The 26435-nt window shown below is 43.2% G+C and overlaps 1 protein-coding gene across 2 annotated transcripts in view; it reads right to left on the reverse strand.

Moving 5' to 3' along the window:
- Nucleotides 1-21303: 21303 nt before the first annotated feature.
- The window catches only part of GSG1L (GSG1 like), a 110262-nt gene continuing 105130 nt past the window's right edge, over nt 21304-26435 (reverse strand). For both annotated transcript variants that reach the window (XM_069985392.1, XM_069985391.1), the window contains 2 exons: nt 24093-24204; nt 21304-21938 (listed from right to left, as the gene is read on the reverse strand). In XM_069985392.1, the coding sequence (XP_069841493.1) occupies nt 21638-21938; nt 24093-24204 (413 nt within the window). In that variant the 3' untranslated portion in view covers nt 21304-21637. The remainder of the gene's footprint in view (nt 21939-24092; nt 24205-26435) is intronic.

Genomic DNA, 26435 nt, shown 5'->3' on the forward strand with positions numbered 1-26435 from the left:
CTGGGTGCCCATACAGTGGTTTATGCCCACATATGGGGTACCGTTCTACTCAGGGGAACCTGCGTTACAGATTTGGGCATGCAGCTTCTCTCCTGTTCCTCGTGAAATTGAGAAATTTCAAACTAAACAAACATATTATTGGAAAAATTCAAGTTTTTCAATTTTACTGTCTTATGTTGAATACTTTCCTCTAATACCTGTGGGGTCAAAATGGTCACCACACCCCAAGATGAATTCTTTGAGGGGTGAACTTTCCAAAATGGGGTGACTTTTGGGGGGGTTCTCTTCTACGAACACTACAGGGGCTCTGCAAACGCACCTGGCGCTCAGAAACTTCTTCAGCAAAATCTGAACTGAAAATGCTAATTGGCGCTCCTTCCCTTCTGAGCCCCGCTGTGTGCCCATACAGTGGTTTATGCCCCCATATGGGGTACCGTTGTACTCAGGAGAACCTGCGTTACAAATTTTGGGGTGCGGATTCTCTCATGTTCCTTGTGAAATTGAGAAATTTTAAACTAAACGAACATATTATTGGAAAAATTCGAGTTTTTCATTTTTACTGTAATTTTAAATACTTTGCTCTAATACCTGTGGGGTCAAAATGGTCACCACACCCCAAGATGAATTCTTTGAGGGGTGTACTTTCCAAAATGGGGTGACTTTTGGGGGGGTTCTTTTCTACGGACACTACAGGGGCGCTGCAAACGCACCTGGCGCTCAGAAACTTCTTCAGCAAAATCTGCACTGAAAATGCTAATTGGCGCTCCTTCCCTTCTGAGCCCCGCTGTGTGCCCATACAGTGGTTTATGCCCACATATGGGGTACCGTTGTACTCAGGAGAACCTGCGTTACAAATTTTGGGGTGCGGATTCTCTCATGTTCCTTGTGAAATTGAGAAATTTTAAACTAAACGAACATATTATTGGAAAAAATCGAGTTTTTCATTTTTACTGTCTAATTTTAAATACTTTGCTCTAATACCTGTGGGGTCAAAATGGTCACCACACCCCAAGATGAATTCTTTGAGGGGTGTACTTTCCAAAATGGGGTGACTTTTGGGGGGGTTCTTTTCTACGGACACTACAGGGGCGCTGCAAACGCACCTGGCGCTCAGAAACTTCAGCAAAATCTGCACTGAAAATGCTAATTGGCGCTCCTTCCCTTCTGAGCCCCGCTGTGTGCCCATACAGTGGTTTACGCCCACATATGGGGTACCGTTGTATTCAGGAGAACCTGCGTTACAATTTTTGGGGTACTTTTTTTCTCTTTTTCCTTGTGAAATTGAGAAATTTCAAACTAAACGAACATATTATTGGAAAAATTCGTGTTTTTCATTTTTACTGCCTAATTTTGAATACTTTCCTCTAATGCATGTGGGGTCAAAATGCTCATCCTACCCCAAGATGAATTCTTTGAGGGGTGTACTTTCGAAAATGGAGTGACTTTTGGGGGGATTCTATTCTGCTGACACTACAGGGGCACTGCAAACGCACCTGGCGCTCAAACTTTTTAAAAAAGCTAATTGGCGCTCCTTCCCTTCTGAGCCCGGCTGTGTGCCCATACAGTGGTTTACGCCCACATATGGGGTACCGTTGTACTCAAGAGAACCTGCGTTACAAATTTTGGGGTGCAGATTCTCTCATGTTCCTTTTGGAAAGGAGAAACTTTAATCTAAACATATATATTATTGGAAAATTTAAATTTTCGATTTTTTTAAGGCCTAATTGTGAATACTTTCCTCCAGCCCCTGTAGGGTTAAAATGCTCATTATACCACTAGATTAATTCTTTAAGGTGTCTAGTTTCCAAAATGGGGTCACTTATGGGGGTTTCCAGTATATAAACCCACTTAAAAAAAGAACTGGTCCCTAAAAAAATCAGTTTTGGAAATTTTATGAAAATGTGATAATTTGCTAATAAATTTCTAAGCCCCATAACAGCCTAAAAAAGTAAAATATGTTTCCCAAATTATGCCAGAATAAAGAGGACATATTGGTAATGTGATTTAGTAACTAATTTATGTGCTATGACTTCCTTTTTTAGAAGCAGAGAATTTCATATGTTCATAAAATGCAAAATTTTCAAATTTTTCATGATATTTTGATGTTTTTCACAAAAAACACACAAAGTAATGACCAAATTTTGCCACTAATATAAAGTGCCATATGTGACGAAAAAACAATCTCAGAATCGCTAGCATACGTTAAAGCATCACTGAGCTATAAGCGCATAAAGTGAGACAGGTCAGATTTTGAAAAATGAGCCTGGTCATTAAGGCCAAAACAGGCTGCGGAGGCAAGGGGTTAAAGGTATACTGTCAACCTTTTCTTTTTGTGGTCAGGCAGTAAGCTTGGTGTACTGCAATTATTTGATAGGCTTAGTGATAATTCTTTTAGTGTATCTTTCACTTCTCTCCAGTTAGTATTGAGTTTGTGGACAGTTTTAGTAACACTGATCCTGCTGGTTCGGTCAATACTAGAACTTTAACCCATTTTTGCAGTTTTATTTTTCCTTCCTCGTCTTCTAAGAACCATAACACTTTTATTTTTCCACCTACAAGGCTGGTTGGGGTGTCATTATTTACACCACAATCTCTAGTTTTTACTATTATCATATTTGTGTAGTTTGAAGATTTTGATTGCTTTTTATAATAAAAAAACTTTTGAGGATGACACAAAAAAATCTTCAATCCTGGCATTTTTTTTCCTCTTTTCATTTACCATACAATAATAGTATTGTTATATCTTAATAGATTGGACAATTGCGTACTCTACTATGTATAAAATGTTTATTTATTTTTACAGGTTTTATTTGGGAAATTGGAAAGTGGGGTTTAAACATTTATTGGAGAGGGGCTATGTCATTTTTTTTTTTTTTTAAGTAAAAATCTTTTTTTTTTAAACTTTTTAAGTCCCCCTGTGAGACTATTATAAGCAGTCATTAGATTGCACATACTGGTCAATGCTATGCCATTGCATAGCACTGATTAGTGTAATCTGCAATCTTCCCATAGAGTCTGCCTGAGGCAGACTCTATTAGAAGATCGCCAAGCTGACTGCACAGAGATATTAGATCTCTGCCAGTCAGGGAAAAAAGTCGGGACCCTGCAGCTCCTGTCACTGACCGCTCCTGAGCTCGCCTCATAGAGCCTCTGCGCATTATGACATGCCGGGAATTTGCTTGTTTTTATGATGTGCTAGTATGTCATTTTAAAGGTTTAAAGGATTTGCACCCCCCCCCCCCACACACACACACACACACACAACAGGCTAGCTGATAGGGGTCTGATTGCTGGGATCCCACCTGATTCTAAGATCCTCGATTTCCCTCATGAAGCAGTGGACAAGCATACACATTGTAGCTTCATTCACTGCTATTGGATTGACAGACACAGGTGAGTACGGTGCTCAGTATAGCACTTATACGTAGAGGCAGCATGGAAAGCTGCCCACCACTTTTTTTTTAAATAGGGGGGCATGAGAACCTCACACTTTCTTATTTTTACTGATTGAAGAAGGATCCTGACATTTTTTTTCTTATCTGTTCCTAATTTTAAATTGTAGTTTTATTTTATTTTTTGTACAATATTCTGGGGCAGCCACTTTGTGTTTTAAACACTATGTAGTGACACACAATACACATACAGTATCCAGACCCTTTTTTGCTTTGTATGAGATGCATTTCTAGGCATGCTGTATAATTTCTGTGACCAGTGCAAAGGTCATTCCACAGGTATTTATTGTCCCAGCTTTCGCAGCAAGGCTGCAATCACTTTCCAGCAGCCCACTCCTTCTCATCACTGACAGAACAAGAAATCTTAGCTTTGTTTTAAGCCTTGTGGCCAGCTTGCACATTGCAAAATTTCAGGTTTATTTTATAACATACATAGTAAATTGGAAAATTAGAAAGAAAAGTAAAAATGATTTAAAAATAATAATCACATTTTCATACCCTATTAGGGAATTAAGAGATAATAGACAGGAAGTTTTAGTTCAGGATCCTTATAACTTTGCCAAAGAAAAGAGCAATTACAAAGAGTGTCTCTCAGTCCCTCACCTATCCTTTCCTACATTACAGAGGCTGCCTGTTGATGTGAATGGGCACTGTATAATGCTTAATTTCTCATGTAGTGGTGCTGCAGGGGAATTGAATGCTCTGATCTTCGAAGTATTTCAGTTTCACCTATTGAACAAATCTCACCCACAGTATCAAATAGAATTTAGAGACTGGCGCAGTGTGAATTCTTCTGGGTACACACATTCTCTGTTTAGATCTGAATGAAACTACTAAAACAATGTTCTAACAAATAGTTTATTTAGTAATGGTGCCCTTTATGCTATACAATACTGTAATTTTACTGTGATTTTTACCTATATTATTATAGTGCTTGAAAAGCACTATATTGTAATCCGTATTCTTCTTCTGTTTCTTCCAGCCATTTTTCTGCGCGTAATACTTTCCTCGTTTTTAAGATATTTACGTTTAAAGACCCTGAATTTCCCATAGAAAATAATAGCCCATTGGAAATAATGGCTACACTCTAACTGCTAACAGCCAATCACAGCACATATGCAAATAGCTGAAATATAGCAGCCAATAGGAACTCTAAGGTCTTCTCAGGCAATGTCTCACAACATCCACAGTCCCATGTCCACTATTGGCCAATAGAAGATGTAATATATGGAAGGTCCTTAACGATTTTTTCTCACTGACATGAGTAAGATTGTCACGGTAACCGAGCAATGATCTTTACCATTTTAAGTAGCAGTTAAGGATAAGTAGCATTCTTTTATGCCCTCTAAAAGAAATCGAATGGAAGTTTAAGCGTTAAAAATTTTATAGACTCATAATTGTAATGCAGTAATACATATGTCTGTGTTGTGAGTGCAAACATATCTATAAAACTGTTTAAAAGGGGTATTACCCCCATGAGCTAAAAAATAAAATGCTCCCAAACCTCTCAAGTCCCCTGAGTATTTAGAGCCATCTCTTGTCTTTCTAGCTACCGCCATTCCTGGGTTACAACTTTTTAGAAAACCTGGCCTATATCCAAGATGGTGCTGCCCGGGAAACTACATCTCCCATCATGAAACCCAAAATAATTAACAGTAAACCTCCCACGTCCAAACATGCTAAACCAAACCAAAAGCGGACCAGAAATGGACCAAAGATGTACTTATAGGAAAAGGTCAAAGAATTTTAATTAAATCACATCATATTAAACACACATAAGTCACAAACAGACAAACAACAAAAAAATCACATAAAAACTGGTAGCCTGATGACAGCAGACAGAAAACTGTAAGGGGTTAGGAGCAGAACAGCATGTTGCATTTCAGTGTGGTAAGGCTAGATTCCCACTGCGTTTTCAGCATCCGTTTAACGGATCCGTTTTGTTTAACGGTCAAAAAACGGTAGTGTCAACAGTACTTTATTGTGCGTAAAAAAAAACGCATCCGTTTTGATCCTTTTTTTAATAATTGAAGTCAATGGGAAAACGGATCAAAAACGGATGCACACAAATGCATCCGTTTTTTGCAAAAAACGGATCCGTTAAACTGATGCTGAAAACGCAGTGTGAACCTAGCCTAAGAAGTAACAATGCTTAATTTTAAACCAAGGCACATGATAATAATAGTAATAATAATAATACTTTTATTTGTATAGCGCACACAGATTCCGCAGCACTTTACATAGTTTTGCCAATTATTGCTCCCTGTCCCCATTAATGCTCACAATCTAAATTCACCTATCTGTATGTTTTGGGTGTGGGAGGAAACCCACGCAAACACAGAGAGAATATACAAACTCTTTGCAGATGTTGCACTTTTTAACCTAACCACTGAGCCACTGTGCTGCCCGCATGAGAAGTGTACTGTACCTAGCCTAACATACTGAAGAAATAAATCCTTATGTACTCATGGAAAAAAATCATCATATATTGTTAAGGATATGTCCATAATGGTGCCATTTATTGTAGTCCTCAGTGAGCAATTAGGTGGAAAAGTTACCTGCCAAACCTGGCACATATAAGGTCCTGAACACTTAAGAAGTAACAATCTGCTCAACATAGACAACCCAAACCATACCCGACATACATTTCGCACAAAATGTTTTTTTCCTGAATACACTCCAACAACAGTGAAACAGCCTAATGTCAATCTAAAGGTTAAACAGTAGTTTAAATAGATATAAGAACAAATGTAATAGCAAAAACAAACAGGAGTTATATGCTGTAACTATATTTCCAGGGAAATACATAGTGCTTGAAAAGAGCGCCCCTTTACCAGTGACGTCCAGAGCGCCCCTTTACCATTGACTTCCTTTTAAGAGAAACTTTAATCCTGGGTGCCTTCCCTTTAAGAGCAACTTGGCTCCCGTCCCTTTAAGAGCGACATGAGTCCCTTTAGGAGCGACCTGGGTCGCTTTAAGAGCGACCTGGGTCCGTTCGCTCTTAAAGGGACCCAGGTCGCTCTTAAAGGGACCCATTTCGCTCTTAAAGGGACCCAGGTCGTTCTTAAAGGGACCCAGGTTGCTCTTAAAGGGATCCAGATTGCTCTTAAAGGGACCAATTTCATTCTTAAAGGGACCCAGGTCACACTTAAAGGGACCCAGGTCGCACTTATAGGGACCCAGGTTGCTCTTTAAAGGACCCATTTTGCTCTTAAAGGGTCCTATTTTGCTCTTAAAGGGTCATATTTTGCTCTTAAAGGGACCCAGGACGCTCTTAAAGGGCCCCAGATTGCTCTTAAAGGGACCTATGTCGCTCTTAAAAGGACCCATTTTGCTCTTAGAGGGACCCAGGTCGCTCTTAGAGGGACCCAGGTCGCTCTTAGAGGGACCCAGGTCGCGCTTAGAGGGACCAAGGTCGCTCTTACAGGGACCCAGGTCGCTCTTAGAGGGACCCATTTCACTCTTAAAGGGACCAATTTCACTCTTAAAGGGACCAATTTCACTCTTAAAGGAACCCATTTTGTTCTTAAAGGGACAAATTTCACTCTTAAAGGGACCCAGGTCGCTCTTAAAGGGACATATTTCGCTCTTAAAGGGACCCATTTTGCTCTTAAGGGGGCCCAGGTCGCTCTTAAAGGGACATATTTCGCTCTTAAAAGGGACCCAGGTCACTCTTAAAGGGACTCAAGACGCTCTAAATTGGTCCCTTTAAGAGCGACTTGGGTACCGTCCCTTTAAGAGCGACTTGGGTACCGTCCCTTTAAGAGCGACTTGTGTACCGTTGTCACGGCCGCGTCGGCGTCCCGTGTTCCGGGCCACCGCCGCGACCTCCTCCTGCCCCATGCAGCCGCCGGGGTCCTTGTGCAGGGACCCGGCGCTGCTGCTAGTTCGGCCCCTGGGGGCGCCTCACCTCTCCTCCGCTCCTGTCTCCGTCTGTGCCGGCCGGTGCGCGCGTCCCCGCCTCCTAGGGCGCGCGCGCGCCGGCTGTCTCAGATTTAAAGGGCCAGTCCGCCCTTAATTGGTTAATTGCACCTATCACTCCCTATAAATCCCAGCATGCCCTGTCCCTTGTGTTGGAGCCTCTGCATGCTTCCCATAGCGTTTGGCCCAGCCCCCTGTTGTTCCTGATACCTATCCGCTACCTGGTCCCTAGTCCTTGTTCCTGGTTCCTGCTCCCCTGTCACTCCATTGCTCCTGTGTTCAGCCGGTCACCTGCGGTTACGCCTACAGACCTCTGCCAGCACTATCTCCTGCCTACTGCTCCTGCCACGCCTCGCCTGCCGTCACTAGCAACCAAGCCAGGGGTAGCGACCTGGGGGTCGCCTGCCGCAGCAAGTCCATCCCGCCTAGCGGCGGGCTCTGGTGAAAACCAGTGGCCCCTTAGACTCCGCTCCCTGGTGAGGTTAGTGCCATCGCTGGTGACGGTCCAGTGGATCCACTACTCCAGGCGTTACAGTAGGCTCCAACCATGGATCCCGGCGAGGTGCCTGATATCCGCGAAGTAGCCCGAGTGGTCGCCCTACAGGCGCAACAAATCCAGAAACAGTCGCAGCAGATCCAGCAACTCACTGGTGCCTTACAGCAGCATACTACAGCCCAGCGCACACCACCTCCTGCTGCTTTTTCTACACTTCGACTGGCTCTCCCAAGTAAATACTCTGGTGACTCCAAGTTGTGCAGAGGATTCCTGACACAATGCACCATGCATATCGAACTTCTAAGTAGTCAGTTTGCCACCGAGCGCTCTAAAGTGGCTTTCATCATCAGCCTATTGGAAGGTAGAGCTCTGGCCTGGGCCACACCACTGTGGGACCGTGATGATCCTGTGGCTGCTAATCTCCGAATTTTCCTGGCCGAGTTCCGCTCTGTCTTTGAGGAACCTGCCCGTGCGTCTTCGGCTGAGACTGCTCTCCTCAACCTCTCTCAAGGGAGCTCCTCTGTTGGTGACTACGCCATCCAGTTCCGCACCCTGGCAGCAGAATTAGACTGGAATGAGGCCGCTCTAATAGCCACCTTCAAGAAGGGCCTGTCCAGTCAGGTGAGAGACGTGCTTTCCGCCCGAGACCTACCTACCTCCCTGAACGAACTCATCCTACTGGCCACCAGGGTCGATACTCGTTTTTCTGAGAGGGAGGAGGAGGTCTGGCATGAACGGCGACTAGGCCTGTCCCGTCGCCATCACCAGCTGGCGCCGGTCTTCCAGAATCCTGACGTTCCGGAGTCCCAGTCGACTCCTGAGATTCCTATGCAGGTGGAACGGGCTCACCTGACGCCTGATGAAAGACTTCGTCGTTTGGAGCTGAATCTCTGCCTCTACTGCGGTGGTTCGGATCACTTTCGGCTGAGATGTCCCCAGCGTCCTCAAGCGTCCGGGAAACTCCAGCACCTAGGTCCGGTGGGAGAGGTCTCCCTGAGTGTGAATGCCACCTCTCCAAGTTTGTCTGTGCCAGTTTCCATCCAGACACCCTCAGGAAAAACTCACCAAACTACTGCCTTTCTTGATTCTGGGTCAGCAGGCAATTTTATTGCAGCTACATTGGTCCAGAGATGGCGGCTACCCGTGACACCACTAGCCAGACCCCTGTCTATCTCCTCGGTCACGGGCGAGATTCTTACCGACCATGTGCACTACCAGACCGCACCTCTAGTCCTCCAGGTGGGCACTTCACATCTGGAAAAGATCTCCTTCTACGTCCTGCCCCATTCTTCTTCCACCATCCTCCTGGGACTCCCTTGGCTGCAATTACATGCCCCTAAGCTGGACTGGAGAACCGGGAAGATTCTCAGTTGGGGTCGGGACTGTTCCAACCAGTGTCTGAGGTCTCCTCAGCCCAAGCATTCTATGGTGTCACCCGAGCCCGCCAAGCCTTTGTCCGGCCTACCGGCGGAATACCAAGATTTGCCTGATGCCTCCTTCTGCAGGCAAGAAAGAGGGGGAGGCCAAAGGGGGGGGGGTACTGTCACGGCCGCGGCGGCGTCCCGTGTTCCGGGCCACCGCCGCGACCTCCTCCTGCCCCATGCAGCCGCCGGGGTCCTTGTGCAGGGACCCGGCGCTGCTGCTAGTTCGGCCCCTGGGGGCGCCTCACCTCTCCTCCACTCCTGTCTCCGTCTGTGCCGGCCGGCGCGCGCGTCCCCGCCTCCTAGGGTGCCTGCGCGCCGGCTGTCTCAGATTTAAAGGGCCAGTCCGCCCTTAATTGGTTAATTGCACCTATCACTCCCTATAAATCCCAGCATGCCCTGTCCCTTGTGTTGGAGCCTCTGCATGCTTCCCATAGCGTTTGGCCCAGCCCCCTGTTGTTCCTGATACCTATCCGCTACCTGGTCCCTAGTCCTTGTTCCTGGTTCCTGCTCCCCTGTCACTCCATTGCTCCTGTGTTCAGCCGGTCACCTGCGGTTACGCCTACAGACCTCTGCCAGCACTATCTCCTGCCTACTGCTCCTGCCACGCCTCGCCTGCCGTCACTAGCAACCAAGCCAGGGGTAGCGACCTGGGGGTCGCCTGCCGCAGCAAGTCCATCCCACCTTGCGGCGGGCTCTGGTGAAAACCAGCGGCCCCTTAGACTCCGCTCCCTGGTGAGGTTAGTGCCATCGCTGGTGACGGTCCAGTGGATCCACTACTCCAGGCGTTACAACCGTCCCTGTAAGAGCGACTTGGTTACTGTCCCTGTAAGGGCGACTTATGTAATTCCTCTTACACAGTGGCTTGGGTACCGCCCCTTTAAGAGCGGCTTGGGTACCGTCCCTTTAAGAGAGGCTTGGGTACCGTCCCTTTAAGAGTGGCTCCGGGTACCGTCTCTTTAAAAACAGCTTGTGTACCGTCCCTGCTACATGCCTGTCTCAGCTCTGCTACATGCCTGTCTCAGCTCTGCTACTTCACTGACTGAACTCTGCTACTTATAATGGTAAAGATCATTGCTCGGTTACCATGACAATCTTACTCATGTCAGTGAGACAAAATCGTTAAGGACCTTCCATATATTACATCTTCTATTGGCCAATAGTGGACATGTGACTGTGGATGGTGTGATATTGCCTGACAAGACCTTAGAGTTCCTATTGGCTGCTATATTTCAGCTATTTGCATATGTGCTGTGATTGGCTGTTAGCGGTTAGAGTGTGGCCATTATTTGCAATGGGCCATTATTTTCTATGGTAAATTCGGGGCCTTTAAACGTAAATTTCTTAAAAACGACAAATCCGATCGAAACGAAAAATAGATAGCACACTTCACACCGCAGAAGGCTTCGAAAAGAACGGAGTCTGTGCGCAAAGCGGTTCGGGCTGTATTACACGCAGAAAAATGGCTGGAAGAAACGGAAGAAGAAGAATACGGATTACAATATAGTGCTTTTCAAGCACTATAATAATATAGGTAAAAATCACAGTAAAATTACAGTATTGTGTAGCATAAAGGGCACCATTACTAAATAAACTATTTGTTAGAACATTGTTTTAGTAGTTTCATTCAGATCTAAACAGAGAATGTGTGTACCCAGAAGAATTCACACTGCGCCAGTCTCTAAATTCCGTTAAACGGATGCTAAAAACGCAGTGGGAATCTAGCCTTACCACACTGAAATGCAACATGCTGTTCTGCTCCTGACCCCTTACAGTTTTCTGTCTGCTGTCATCACACATACCGGATCCGCAGTGGATTTTACACTGCGAATTTGCAGCGAAATCCACTGGGGATCCCTTCTCAGTTATATTGAATGAGAAGACATACTCCCAGCTGTACGTCCCGCTCAGCCAATCAGTGCCCTGCCCGGCCGTGGCCACTGATTGGCTGAGCGGGACGTCCAGCAGACTCTGGGAGCCCCCGAAGCAAGCCAGAGTGCGGAGCAGGTAATGTATGCTCCGGCCGGCGGGGTGTTAACTTACATACTCGCAGCGGGATGCCGATCCCGCTGCAAGTATGTCTTCTCATTCAAAATAACTGACAAGGGATCCACAGTGGATATCCACTGCGGATCCGGTACGTGTGACACTACCCTTAGACATAAACTGCCTACAGAGGACTGATCTGCAATCAGACACAGGCTGACAGCTGAGTGAGCAGGAGGCCCGGCAGAGGGAGGAGAAAGAAGTGGTGAGATGTGCCAGGGTGTGACACAAACAATACTTTGACACTTTATTACGGTAGGAGACATGAGATTGCATAATATAATCCACTGCACAGAAAATTACCAAAAGGTACCATGCTCACTAGAGGAAAGTAAAGTAAAGAAGAGGTTAACCAGTTAACTCTCCCTTCACACACAACTCCCCAGGTGGCTGCAAACCTGATGGTGCTCGTCGATGCTGTTACTAGTCCCGGATGCTTGGAGCAGCTATTGGTAAAATACTTAATTCAGGGATTAGAGGGAACTGTCACAGAAGGGGTTACAATTTAAAACATACCTTCAATTAATAATACCTAAAATTAGAGAGAAAGGATTAGAGGAAAGCAGCGATCATACACCATGCAGTGCTATGTGTTGCCAAGAAGACAGGGACTAGTGCGCCGCAATGTCGGGGGATGTCTTGGTGAGGCCCTGGGGAGTTTACTCTCTGCTTTGGTTACATTTGTGCATACAGGATCTAGGAGAGCACTGCAGCCTCACACTCAGTTCTTCGGCAGCAAAGAGGGAAGATAAGGCCGAACTGCTCGCTTCCACAGGAGGATCTTGGCAGTTCTACAGGGTCCCTGATGCAGACTGGCATCTAAGGAAAGCCATTCAGTATCTGATCGCCATAAGGAGGATAATCCTGACCTTGTGGGAGGCAGAATACCTTTTCTTGCCCCAAGGTTAAAACTTAACTCTTATTGCGATTAGTTATAAAAGATTTTTGTGATGGTAGTGTTTATACAGTGGTACGTTAAAATAGTTGTACAACAACCAATATTGTCCATATCTAACAGTTTATCTGCAGGATGTATGCTCATGCAATGCCTGTGACTGCAGTATTTGCAGATATACATAAGGTGACTCGGCTGAGGGTAAGATAGCGGGGTTACTTCACCTCTGATTATATCACTCCTTTGTCTCTTTGTGATGTCGTCTTATCGTTCTCCTGCTCTAGGTACACCGCATCATTCTCTGCGGTGTTGCCGCGTGAGCGAGATACAGTAGTATCGTTACTGAGTGAGGGGTTAATGTAGGAGGTTTGTGAAACTTGCAATAATCGCAATAAAACAAGTTTTAACCTTGGGGCAAGTAAAGGTATTCTGCCTACCCGGTACAAACAAGACACCAGTATCTGATCACCGGCAGAGTGGATTAAGTAGCCGTGGTTTAAAATGAGGGCTTTCTACCCAGTACAGTACCAGGACGAGGACACAAAGGGGCTCTTACCAAATCTTAAGTGTTTACTGAGTTACAAGCTGCAAACCCGTGGCATACATGTAAGAGTATGTCTTATGCCGTAGGGTTTTTGCCACAAGTTCCACAACAAAACTTTAAGTGTAAAAATCCACAAACTGAGAATACATCTAGCCCCACGGCTTGGTTTCTCAGCCCTCGCATGTTCACTTTCTTCCCCGGCCTGTTGCTATACATTCATATTTGTAGTGAATATTTGCTTAACATTTTTTGGAAAATTGCTCCAAAAAGCGCTGTCAGATTTATCAAACAGTATCCTCCTCCACTCATCCAAGATGGGTAAAACAGGCACAGGTCAAAGGGGTATTAGTGATATAAAATATCATAACATTTATTAAAACACAACGCGTTTTGAGACCGGTTTCTTTATCTCTTTGATGTCTTTGATAAAGAGACCGGACCAGTCTTGAAACGCGTTGTGTTGCTGGCATAATTCTTTTAATAGATTTTATGATATTTTATATCACTAATACCCCTTTGACCTGTGCCTGTTTTACCCATCTTGGATGAGTGGAGGAGGATACTGTTTGTCTTTAATCCCTGTCAGGAGTGGCTGCGGTTCATTCTCATGCTATCAGTAAGTCTTGTGCCTTACATCGGCACAACCTACCCAGGTGAGAGTTCTATGTGCTTACTTTCACCGTTTGAGCCGTGTCTGAATTACGCTATGGAGCGCTGTCTTATATTTTATTTTTTATTGTCAGATATCAGTCTGCCAGCAACCAATCACAGCTCATCTTTCACAAGCTCTAAAAAAAATGAAAGCTGAGCTGTAATTGGTTGCTTTGGGGAAAACCAGACTGTTTTGGACAGATTAATGAATTAGGGTCACTGTGTTTGTGTGTCGCTTTGTTTACTTTTGACTGATAAAATAGACTACTAAAGAAAATAAGTTGTTTGAAATAAAATCAATATCTACTATTCTCTAAAAGATTCCATCCTTCCTATTTTAGACATGCTTCACACTGTACAAACCTATTGTGGCTTTTTGAATAAGGCATACACTCACTGGAATGGAAACTTGACCGACCGCCAGTCACAAAGCTTGGAGGTTACTGTTGCCTTACAGAATCTTTGTTTCCCCTCCCGTTCTGACCCTCCACCCCTGGAGATCAGTGCAGAAAGAAGAACCTAAATGCAGTCAGCCAGTAAAATGGCTCACAGTGCTCAGCTTCACCCGGCCAAGGGAATAGATCTGCAATGCTAATTTTTAGAAGCATTTGTCATTTTCTTTTAAATAATCTCTCATATTTTCAATGATTAACTTTCATGTATTGTTTTTGATACAGTCTGTGGATATAGCCGCTTAAACTTTTTCCATTTCAGTTACTGAAGTTTTATTATGGCAGAAATTTCTTTGTTGACAATTCCCTTAATCCACGCCATTATGTTGATTTAGAACCCGCACATATGGTTATATTATGAATCGGTGAGACAGCAGTCATATGTATCAGGCACTACCTTTATTAGAGGGCATCTGTCAACTCTATATCATGCTCAGAGCTGCAGATACAGACAGATAGCTGGTGAACTAAAAATTAATACCTTCCTCTGATGATGGCTGTTTGCAAAGTCATAAAATCATATTTTCCTTCCAAGCTCAAGAGTTGCCAAGCTGCAGCATGCACGAGTGATGTAGAGGTATTGGCCTCCAGTATGGAACCTTGTACATCAATCATTCAGGGCAGGTAGGGGAGGAAGGAGACGCGCATGTCGCAGCTTGGTATGGCCTCTATGGCACTTAGAAGAAAAATATGACATGAAAAGATTGTTATATATCCCTATGTCTGCAAGACTGAACATGAAGTTAGCATTTTTCTATGTTGGAAATTCTCTGCTTGAAACAAAGATGGTCACGCAACACAAATGACATAAGATTAGCATTTACAATATCCCTACTTTATGTTGGCATTATTTGGTAAAGGTCCTTTTATTTTTTAGGATGTTATAGGGCTTAGAAGTTTCGCAGGAAATTTTCATGCATACAGTAACAGGGATGATGATCAGGTATGATGATAGTAACAGGGGTGACTTTCAGGTACAGAAACAAGGGACGGGGCAATGATCAGGTACAGTAATGGGGGACAAGGGGATGATTAGGTACAGTAATCGGGGACAGGGGAAACTATCAGATACAGTAACAGGATTGGGTGATTAAGAGATCCAGCAACAGGGGAGGGGGTAGTGACCTGTTACAGCAATAGAGGACAGGCAACAATCACATACACCAACAAGGGCAAGGATCAGAATAGGAAGGGGTTAATTTGTCTTTGTATAATGCATTGGCCACAGCCTCATTCCCTTCATTGTTTATATTTTCTTGTTCTAGCACAAATCAGAATTTTTGTAGTGGCTGTGTTATGCATTACAGCAGGTTCCTATTCACATAAGGACATACAGTAACTGCTGCTCTGTCTAAGAGTAACTCTTATTCTGATTAACCCCTTCCTGCCCAGACCTGTTAGTTTTAATGATTACATTTTTCAGCAGCTATAACGTTGACATTTTCGCTGACACAATAAACTCATTGAAGCTGTTTTAGGGCCAATTACTTGCTAGGGCAAAATTTCTGTGTTGATTTACTAGAAAATGTTGCGGCTACAATTTACAATGTGTTCCATAGAGATTGACAGTTGGTTTCCGGGACTATTCACTGTATTGGGCATAAGGCATGCCAACCGAGCACCAACCTGAAGGTATCAGTAACAGCTGTAATAAGATTGTTATTTTAAGCACACATTTGCTAATTTAATAAAAAGTGAAAAAATCCGGTATGTAGACCCTATGGGGGGAGATTTATCAAACAGGTGCAAAGTAGAGTTGCCCCAAGCAACCAATAAGATTCCACTTTTCTTTCCTCATAGACTCTTTGGAAGATGAAAGGTGGAATCTGAATGGTTGCTAGGTGCAACTGAGCCAATTCTTCTTTACACCATGTTTGATAAATCTCCCCCTATGACTCTATTTCTCTTGATCCTCTTTGAGATGTTTATCCACCCTGACAGGAGTCACCTGTGGTAAATGCAGTTGATGGGACAGGATTTGGAAATACGTAATTGAAGTGGCTGGACAGCAATGAAATGATTAATTACTGCAAAGTGATTACGTAACACAATGAAATTATCAATATTGCAATTAAATAATGCACATTGCATTTTCATTGCGTGAACACGGCCTTTGTGTAGTATTTGCGTATGTATATGTATTGTACTGTAATCCGCTGAGGATTTTACCTGTGCAAATGCACATTTAAAATTCACAGTCTGCAATGTGTAAATTTAAAGGGGAACTCAAGTTAAGAAAGATTTAACCCTGTTCAATCCCTACTCATATTCTAAGATTGTTTGCAATTGGTGTATTGGTTTGTTTGTCTGCAGCAATTCATAACTCAATCCCTGAAGCTGCTGAAAATCCTAACTTCCTTCTTCGTCTCTTCTGTTGCTAGGCAAGCTGTAACCCCACCCACCACTGACTTCACACAGTGATCAACTGGCAAAGTGTAGGCAAACAACAGCCTCTCCTGAGTAGAATAGGGGAAAGGAAACACTGTTGTTTCATCTTTCTCTCTAATCTATTTATGTAGATGGATGGAGAGATAGATAATGTGTTTACTGTGCAAAGCAGAAGCAGATCGAACCAGTGGTGGGGAGCAGATACTAGAAGACAAGTGCAGATACCTGGCAGTTGATACATTCTGGGAGATGTAGTTTCCTGGCCGGGTGCCATGATGTAAAATTGTGATCATTTGTAAAAGTTTAAATCTGTGGGGGATCGTTGGTGAGTGCACCTATATGCTTTTTGTGCATTTCATTTTTTATGGGATTGCTGGAGTTCCCCTTGAACCTTAGATTGTTGTTCACCTGGACGTGATAAATGAATCCTGTTGTGGAAAGCCTAAAGGACACTGACATCAATCTATTCTCATTTCTTGTAGCTGTTATTATAATCGATAGTCTTGCTGATGAGGAAAGGCTTTTTTGTGCAGCTTAGATTAATGGCAGAAGCTGAGCATCTGTCATATTAACCCTTTCCATGTAAATCAACCCTCTACATATTGGCATAGAATTCATTGGAACATAACAAAAGCTGCTAATGAATATTGGTATCTAATAGACGGAAGTTTTCTTTTATTTATATTACAATTAATTCTAGCAACAATATTTTATTTCATGTTGAATATGATTCAGATAAAATAGACTAAAGACTCTTAATGTTGTAAAATTAATATCATGATGCTTTTATTTCTGTTTAATGTACTTTTACATGAATAAACCCTTTTACTGTCCAAATCTGTACAGTACCATGTCTCCTTCTCGAATTAGCTTCTCTGCCATTCAACTGATCCTGATCCAGCACACCCCAACAGCAATTCTTCCATATTTTACATCTTACACTATGAGGCATAAAAGGCAGGGCATAGGTTACTTGATCATGCAATTGTGGTGTCCCACCATTGGTGCTGTGTTCGGCACCTTAGTAAGTCACTCCCTCAGGTTCACACAAGTGGGAGATGTAGTATTGTGTTTTCCCCACTCTCTAAACTTATTGCAAACTTAAGGAGTGGAAGGGTTAAATTGTTTGTACAATATGTTGTGTGCTTACCAGTTACAGGTGCTAATTCTCCTCTGTCCTATCTTTTATTTTCTCTCTCTCTCTCTCTCTCTCTTTCTCTCTCTCACACACACACACACACACACACACACACACACACACACACACTAAGCCACCACTCACAGGGGGGTTTAGTTTGGCCCCTGTAGGATTAGTTAGTTTTTAGTGGAAGGAATCGAGCAGTTCTAGTGTAGTATTCAGTGTAAGAGGAAGCAAAACAAACCAGTCTGCAGAAGTTAAGCCAGGGCCTGGCTTTGGCCAGGACCGCTGACAGGGACACAGAAACAGACTTTCTTTATTCAAGTAACTAGGACAGCTATGCAGTGCTAAGCTCCACTAAGAGGACAGAAGCCACCTAGGAAACACCTTGACCACGCCAGTAACCTCTCTAAAACATGCAGGACAGTTACCTAAAGCCAGAGGAACTGATCCCAGTAGGACAAAGCTACTGTGAAAAGGTCTACATATTGTGAGTGGCGGTACCAACAACCTAGGGGGAGGCATCTACTACTCTATGCTACCGTGACAAGTGCCTAAGTGACCCAAACTCCCCCTGGAAGTTACCGACCCTAGGGGCCCCGACCGTCACACAATCTCTTTTACATGGTGCAGAGTAGAGGTGGCTAAACTGGAAACCCCCCAAAACCTCTTATTTTTCATTTTGACCAAAGCTAGAGACCTGACAAATATAATAATAAAATGGAATTAATCATTTCTAAGGAACATTATGACATAGTAGGGAAAAGCATTTGGCTGTATGATAGGACCAGGGAGGGTCTGAATGTTGTCATTAAAAAAAAGTTGGGGAGCTGATTGTACCATTGCTGTATGGACTGAAATAGTTGGCCTTAAAAACAGAGGATAGTGAGCGATTTCGTGTCCTGTGGCCTAGGAGGACCTGAAGATTCACATCTAGCAAAGTGAATAGTAAGTAGAGAGGTGTAATGAATAAGGATGGAGACCAGTCCACTAGACTACTAAAAAACTAGTGATATGTGATTAAAAATATTCTTACTTCTGCACATAATGATAAAGTATTGCATTACATTTTGCAAGGTAAAGTGAATCTACTATATCATTATTACTGAACTGTGGAATAACTGTTGTTATTTTTGAGTCATTCCAGATGGGAAGCCCCCCTTACAGGCTAAAGAAAATATAAAAGGCATTTTTTAAAGAGGAGATCCCTCTCACTAAAAGGGCTTTTCCTGTGAAATGTTTGGTCTATGTCATACGCTTTTTCTTTTACTTTAGAGGAAAATCATTTTAATGTTGCAAACATTTGTGTTTCATAAGTGAGATTTTTTTTAATAAAGTATTTTCCCTAAGGTTTTTTTTTCCCTCTTTACTTTCTGTGATCTGGCTTTGGTGTTTGAACTTTCAACATCAAACAGTTACTTTAATAACCTTGTGCAAATAGACTATCTTAACCAAAGCAGAGCTAGCAAATATTACAGAGACTTAAAGGGCTTACCTGAGGCTATTTTTAAGACACAGCACCACTCTTGATTAGGGGCTGTGCCTAGTATTGCAGCTTATCCTCTTTCACTCTATGCAGTTAGCTACCAGACATGGGAGAGAGTTACTTAGCCCAGCATTTCATGCCTGCATGCTGTTTTGTATTTCATTTGATTTCTGACTGTAAGTAGGGGGTTAAACTAAGCTTTATACTCAGACATATACCTTCTGCCTTTCTTATACAATTAGTATTGAGAATATCCTAAGTCAGGGAGGAATTAACTCTAGGACTCTTTTCCCCGGAGTTCCCCAAATGGGTTACCCAGGACTAAAAAAAAAGTATTGTATTGTTTCTGGAAGAAAGTGGACATATTTTCTAAGCCTGGATAATCCCTAAAGAGGAATTGTCCAGCATAAACTGAAAATCTACTATTCTGCCGAGGCTTTGGGGGACACAACAGTGTAGTACACTCACCTGTCCCGCTCCACCATATCTGTTGCTTTCGGCCCCCTCCCTCCACTCTCATTGTTTTGACAACACTCATCGATGTACTGCTCCCACCGGAAATGGCCACTTAGCATAGACAGCACTATATTGTGCCATACACTATGCTGAGTGGCCATTTCCGGTGAGAGCGGCATGTCAGCAGATGTTGTCAAAACAATGACAGCGTTGGAGAGAGGGCGAACCGACAACTGCAATGCAGCGGGACAGGTAAGTATACAGCACTGTTTTGTTTCCCACAGCCCCAGCAAAATAGTAGATTTTCAGTTAATGTCGGACAACTTTTTTCAGATCTGCCTCTCCTAGGCAGAGGATGTGCTGTCTATTCCCCTTTTGGGATCAGTAGGTCTAACAAGGTCTAATCCTGGATCACTTGGAGCCAAGGTGCTCCTGAAGGAAACTTGTCATGTCCTGCATGTCATGTCTTTGGGGATAAGGTGTACAAGTGCTTTATAGAAGTATATTGGACCTTTCAGAGCTTTGGGCCAGGCCTAACGCAGTGTGGTTTTCACATTATGAAACCTATAGATCCACAGCTTGTATATGGGAATAGTGGCATCAGGAAGACAATGAGTGGCAAACCTAAAGGATATGCAGACCAGACCCTCTTGCCTCTCAACTTTATTCATGTACTAAGGTATCAATACTCTTGCATTAGTAAGAGAGAAACTAGAAAGGGCTAGAGGACTAACATAAACCTAAAGGACTACAAGTGAAAGGTACCCCAGTATACATTGTCACTTTAAGGGTCCATTTGTTCATGTCATGCTTGTTACCCTGCTTGTTACCGTAATTATTAAAGGGGTAGTGCGGCGCTAAACATTTATTCACAAAATAACACACATTACAAAGTTATACTTTGTAATGTGTGTTATGTATGTGAATGGCCCCCTTCTTTGTGTTCCCCCCACCCCGGAAGTGTGGTGCATTATACTCACCAAATTCGTGTCAACCCCCGGCCGCCATCTTGTGACAATGACGACATCTTTGGGAGACCGGCTGAGCCACTCCAGCCATCCCTGGTGCCGGCCCCCCTCTGCCGCCTCATCAGCTGCTCAGCCACGATTGGCTGAGCATAACAGTGCGTTTAGCGCCGCACTACCCCTTTAAGAGATTGTGCCTCCAACTTGTTAGTGGAAGATTTATCCTTAAGATTGTTGAACTATTTGAGAGACCTCCTGTGTTTGGCTAGGGTTCTGCACTTCAGAATCAAGGGCACTACGATACACATCAGCCAACACTTATTTGGTGTGCCCTGGGAGAGAACACCTACTTTGCAGCCCCCCTTTCACTGCACCAGTCAAGTCTGGATGACAAGGCTGGGAAACTGCTCCCAGCCACCCCAAAACATCTGCACACCCTCTAGGCCTGTTGCTAAATGCTTTGTGACTGCAACCTAGCAAAGGGGGGCCTCAACATGCAATGGGCAGGAACAGAGCTAAAAAAAATACCCTGCCTCAAAAAATCATTTTGGGGTAAAATGTCCAGTGCCATGACAGCTCCAGTGTCCTCAGCCATTACAGGGATTTCCCACCAAGAACCAATGACTGTTTTTGTATATGAATTCTAGAATTTCCAACCTTCTAAAAGTTTACTAAATGTTGGGAGCATTTCTGTATGGTCCCTGCTAGGTTCTTTCTCTTATCTCAGACATTATGAAGATGCAATATAGATAATTTGAACTGTTTATTAAATTGTCTAGAAGCTGCCCTGGTTGGCACCTTGCCCCTGCTTAGGGCATAATTAAAAATAATAGGATTGTTGGCTTGCCTTGACTGTTCTAGAGAGAGCATGTTCACAGGGACAGTGGTCAAGTCACACAGATGTCACTTACCGGCACAGTCCAGACCTACAAAGGCAAAACTGGAAAACATTTGATGAAAGAAAACTGGTATAAGATCATTCTTGAAATGTATGATTGTGGCAAAGCCAAATTTATTAGATAGCATCTGTGCAAAAACAATGTGATGTCACAAAAACAGCACTGGCACTTGAGGGGTGCTATTTATGCCCCTTCATACATCATCTTGAATACTTGTTGACAGAACAGCAGTGGAAATTCAGACTAAGATAGAGAAATGATTTAAGCTTCATGTATGAGCATTTTGAACTGAATTGGTCTCCAAATAAAAAATAAAAAAATGTAAATAAAAAAATGTCAAGTATAGGATTGTAAATCTTTGTTATTAACCAATAAAACACTAAGAGAAAGAAATGCATTACTATAAATTGTAGATTGAAACACGATATTAACATTGTTCTTCTCCCAATGAATCCCGTATTTCTCCAAGATCAACTGATGTTGACGCTAGCACAGATTTCCTGATATTTCTGGTTGCATCATCTGATATTTCCAAGGAGCTAGAAATAGACTGGACCGGACGCTCCTTTATGTACTTAAGGGCATTGTGATCAGTGAATGACTGTTCTTCTTGCAGAGCTTGCTCAAAAATCTTATGCTTGTGACCGAACTCGATGACTGTTTTTGTATATGAATTCAGGGTGGTGACGGAAGCTGCCATGCAACATGTGAAGGAACACCAAGCAAGGCTGGAAAACACAAAGAATATAGTGAGTGTCAAAACAGTATTTATGTACTAAAGGCATAAACAGTGCATCTATAGAAAACTATTACATCTGAGGACAAAGAGTCTACACATGGCATTGCTATTGCAGTACTCACTTTACTTTTATGGAAAATATATGGTGTTATACAGCTGTACAGCACTGCTACAGCAGAATCATGAGCATTACTGGAAGAACAGGATAGATATAAATTGCTGGTTTTATCAAGCGAATAAAAAAAACTATGTAAAACATGTCAAATTTATGTTTATAAATGAAAAACTGTTGGACACTGTCAAAAGGCTCTCAAATACTATGTATTAGGACTAGAGATGAGCGAACCGGGTTAGGGTTCGAGTCGATCCGAACCCAAACGTTCGGCATTTGATTAGCGGGGGCTGCAGAACTTGGATAAAGCTCTAAGGTTGTCTTGAAAACATGGATACAGCCAATGACTATATCCATCTTTTCCACATAGCCTTAGGGCTTTATCCAAGTTCAGCAGCCCCTGCTAATCAGATGCCGAAAGTTCGGGATCGCATCGACTCGAGCATGCTTGAGGTTTGCTCATCTCTTATTAGGACTAATGTGTCAATTGAGCATTGTACCAGGCCTGGCTGGATCTTATCTTTGACCTCTAGTACATCCCCATATATATTTTATATATCTTTAGAGTGAGGTATCTTTATAGCATGCTGCCTTGTATTGGATAATGTTACAGAAAGAGCAGGCTAGGGAATAAATTCGACAGGTGCTGCAGCCCCACTATAGTCTGCAGTGGAATGAGATATTCTGCAACTGCTTTGGCGGGGAACTGGCAGTAGTGCTAAGGGAAGACAGTAGGCAGGGTGGAAGGACTGCAATGAACAGCTGAGAGAAAGCAAAGAATTCTGGGAGTTGCAGTTCTGAGCAATTTCTCAACTAGGAAGAAGAACCAGGAAAACCAGAACTAAAAACCACAAAACTAATGGATTGTTGGTGGTTGAAGAAGTGAGGCAGACATGTAAGGCATGCTATAGGCTTCTGCTGCAATTTTTTGTTTCCTTGATGTCGGTGTACCCCATTAAAAAAGAGCATAGGGGTTTAATAAAAGGAAGAAGTAACATGTGGGGAATGTGTTTGAAGATGTGTTCGTGTTTGGGTGTGATGTGTCAGAGACCTGCTTCCTTAGCGGCATTCAGCCCCTGTGAGTTGGTATGGTGAGCAAGAGACACTCATGAAGTGTGAGCATTGGATGGTAAGAACCTCCGTCAATGGGGATGAATGACTGAAGAAATCTGCAACAATTCTGCAGCGCATCCACAACATAAACCAATATGCTGTAGACTGAAAATCTGCTCTGTACATCCATTTCCCTGAAGGTTCTGTGCAGATTTTTTCCCCACATGATAAGAAAAAGATAGTGATATCAGTGTGAATCCATGCAGACAGTCCTTAAAGCCCTTAAACAGATATTTCAGTGGAAATGAGTTCATCAATGAATTGGGAAAAGGTGAATTTCTTTTGTTTTTAGTTTTCACAAAACACATTTGACACTTTGGTTTATCCCCCTAGGGGGTCCCAGAGCAGTGTTTTTATTTTCTTCATTTCTAACAACTTGAATGAATTTTAAATGTATTTTTACAGGCTTCTTAATACCGCAGACAATTCCTTTGTAATATGCAGAAGAGGTTAAAGGACTAGGGAATATTTTTCCATAACATTTTTAAATATTTCTTTTATATTACATGTACAACATTGTCCAAATTGTTAAAACTCACAGAGCTATAGTAATACATTTACATTTTCTGCTGTTCCACCATTCAGCCCATTATAAGTGACCTCACAGCACTTCAAACTATTTCAAAGGGATTTAGGCAACTAGAACATTCAGTAACTCCTAGATGCCTGTAAAATTATTTATAGCTATTGCTATGGTATCTTTAATGTTACTGCCTCGGTAAACACCAGCTGCAAACTTGGAATCTTTATGTGAACACATCTCCTAGACATGGATTTTGTAAGATTGACAATGTGAAAACCATTGTATTTAGTCCAAGCTTTCCTGGCTGTCATCTGTATATAGCAATGTTATGTCTCACACATTATACTAAATATAGATCTTACAAATTATAGTTATCAATTTGCATCATTACATACCAGAAAGACCACCCATAATCCCATGAATGGGGTCTCCAGTCTTCAGGTCCTAAACTCACAGTGACCTGAAGGACTTGAGTGTACATCATGTGAGCCACCATACCAAGAAGACCTTTAAGAGAGGAAAACAAATAAATATTAGACCTTTCTTGCACAGAAATGTTCTGGGCTATCAGACAGCATTGTGCTCCCAATGAATAAAAAATAAAGAAAACAACAATTTCTACTAAAAACTTCATAAGAAGAACATTTTTGCTGTAAAATATGTTTGGAGGTTTATAAAGTGAAACAGATTACAGTACTTGTCCATTCTTTTTCTAAGAACAAGAGTTTCCTTGGCTCTGTTTTATTAAGATCTAAAATGTCTATTGAACAGCAATTTAAAGGGTTTGTCCATTTTGATCCAGGCCCTTTCTATGTGCCCTAGTATAATGTTGGCTTACTTGACCAGCTCTCTTTTATCCTGAATGGACAATGAAGTATTGAATCTTTTTGGGCAGGGGTGCCGTGCCCATTGTCCTGGCCTCCCTCTGTAGGAGGTTACAGGATACAATGATATTAAAGGGGTTATCCAGCATTAGAACAACATGCTCGCTTTCTTCCAGAGACAGCACTGTTCTTGCCTCCAGTTTGGGTGCAGGTTTAGAAACTCTGCTCCATTGAAGTGAATAGAGATTAAATGCAAACCACACCTGAACAGGAGACAAGAGTGGGGCTTTATCTGAAAGAAAGTGGCCATGTTATTCTAACGCCTTTAATCTATTTGAACCCCCTTTCTCGACAGCATAGCCCTTGGAAAATCTGTATCAAAAGGGCCACTCTGACAGTATTTGATCCTGTGCTTCATGCTAGGCTGAAACGAGAATGTGAATGTGAACATATTATTGATCATATTTTCATATTGCTTTTCTTTAGTGTTACTTTGTATTTACTTTTAATCAACAACCATTTCTTAAAGGCAGTGTGGGAAGAAAGTATACGCAAAGCAGCTCACTGAGAGAATGGCCTGTAAGTCTCCATACTTCTATATGACAGTCTCCTCATGGAAATGTTACCTCTCTGGTCCTCTGATTAAAAGCTATGTATTGTCAGAAAAAGTCCTGGTATTTATATAAAGTTTTCTGTAAATCACTTCCAGGCTAAGCCAGTTTTCCCCTTTCCTGACCACAAGTTTTCATTTCCAGCAGATATTTTCCGTACAGAATAACATGGCTTTGTGCATGAACACTTCATCCAGGGAATTAGCAAAGGCTCCGATCTCTTCCTCTTTTTAGAGGGATAGAGGAGCCATGGAGTGCTCTGAGTGACTGCCGCGGGAAAGCGGCTACATGTGATCCTGGCATCTGGGGGGGAGTCGGATTTTAGCTCCCAGTCCTGGTGTACCCTCTGAACCTTGACCTTTCTGTGTTTAGTATGTGTAGGTTAAAATACAAGATCACTCCCCATTTTTTTGTAATTTGTTACATGTTGAAGCCGGTGGTTCCAAGCATCATCAGGGGGTTCAGCTAACCTGGCTGTGAGATTTTGGGCGTGGGAGAGCACTAATTGTAAGCGCATGCACTCCTCAGAACATATACTATGTGTATACACTCCACCCGGGATTCCATTGACTGCAGTGCAATGTAAATTTTCTATTAACCACGGCCGTTGTTGCAAATCGGCAACAACAGCCGTGATTAATAGAAAATTTACGTTGTGTGAACTTAGGGTGGTATTACACGGGCCGAGCAGGGCCCGATAATACCTGTAAACGAGCAGCGATCTGCTAGATCGTTGCTCGTTTACTGGACCTATTACACGGCCCGATAATCGTTTGACAAGAGCTGCAAGGACATCGTTACCGATGTCCTTGCAGCCCTTGCTAAACTGGCATACATTACCCATCCACGTTCCAGGGCTGCTCCTGCGTCCGCTTCTCCCGGGGGTCCCGCGCGCTCTCTAGCGTCACAGCAGCCTGTCAGCTGGTAGGCCGCTCAGCCAATCACAGGCCGGGACCGCCGCGGCCTGTGATTGGCTGAGCGGCCTATCAGCTGACAGGCCTCAGTGACGCTAGAGCGCGCGCGGGCCGCAGGGAGAAGCGGACGGCAGGAGCAGCCCTGGAACGTGGATGGGTAATGTATATCGTTAGTCGCCGGCCACGCACCGCTATTACACACAGCGGTGCGCGGTCGGCGCCCGACGAAAATAGGTTCTAACCTATGTCAACGATAAGCCGATGATCGTTGTCATCGGCTGATCGTTGCATTTATTACACGGAGCGATAATCGGCCGAATCGGGCCAATTCGGCCGATTATCGTTCCGTGTAATACCACCCTTAGCCTAAGAATTATACCGCTCCCAAA

The sequence above is a fragment of the Dendropsophus ebraccatus genome, chromosome 9, assembly GCF_027789765.1.
Source record: "Dendropsophus ebraccatus isolate aDenEbr1 chromosome 9, aDenEbr1.pat, whole genome shotgun sequence".
Lineage (NCBI taxonomy): Eukaryota > Metazoa > Chordata > Amphibia > Anura > Hylidae > Dendropsophus > Dendropsophus ebraccatus.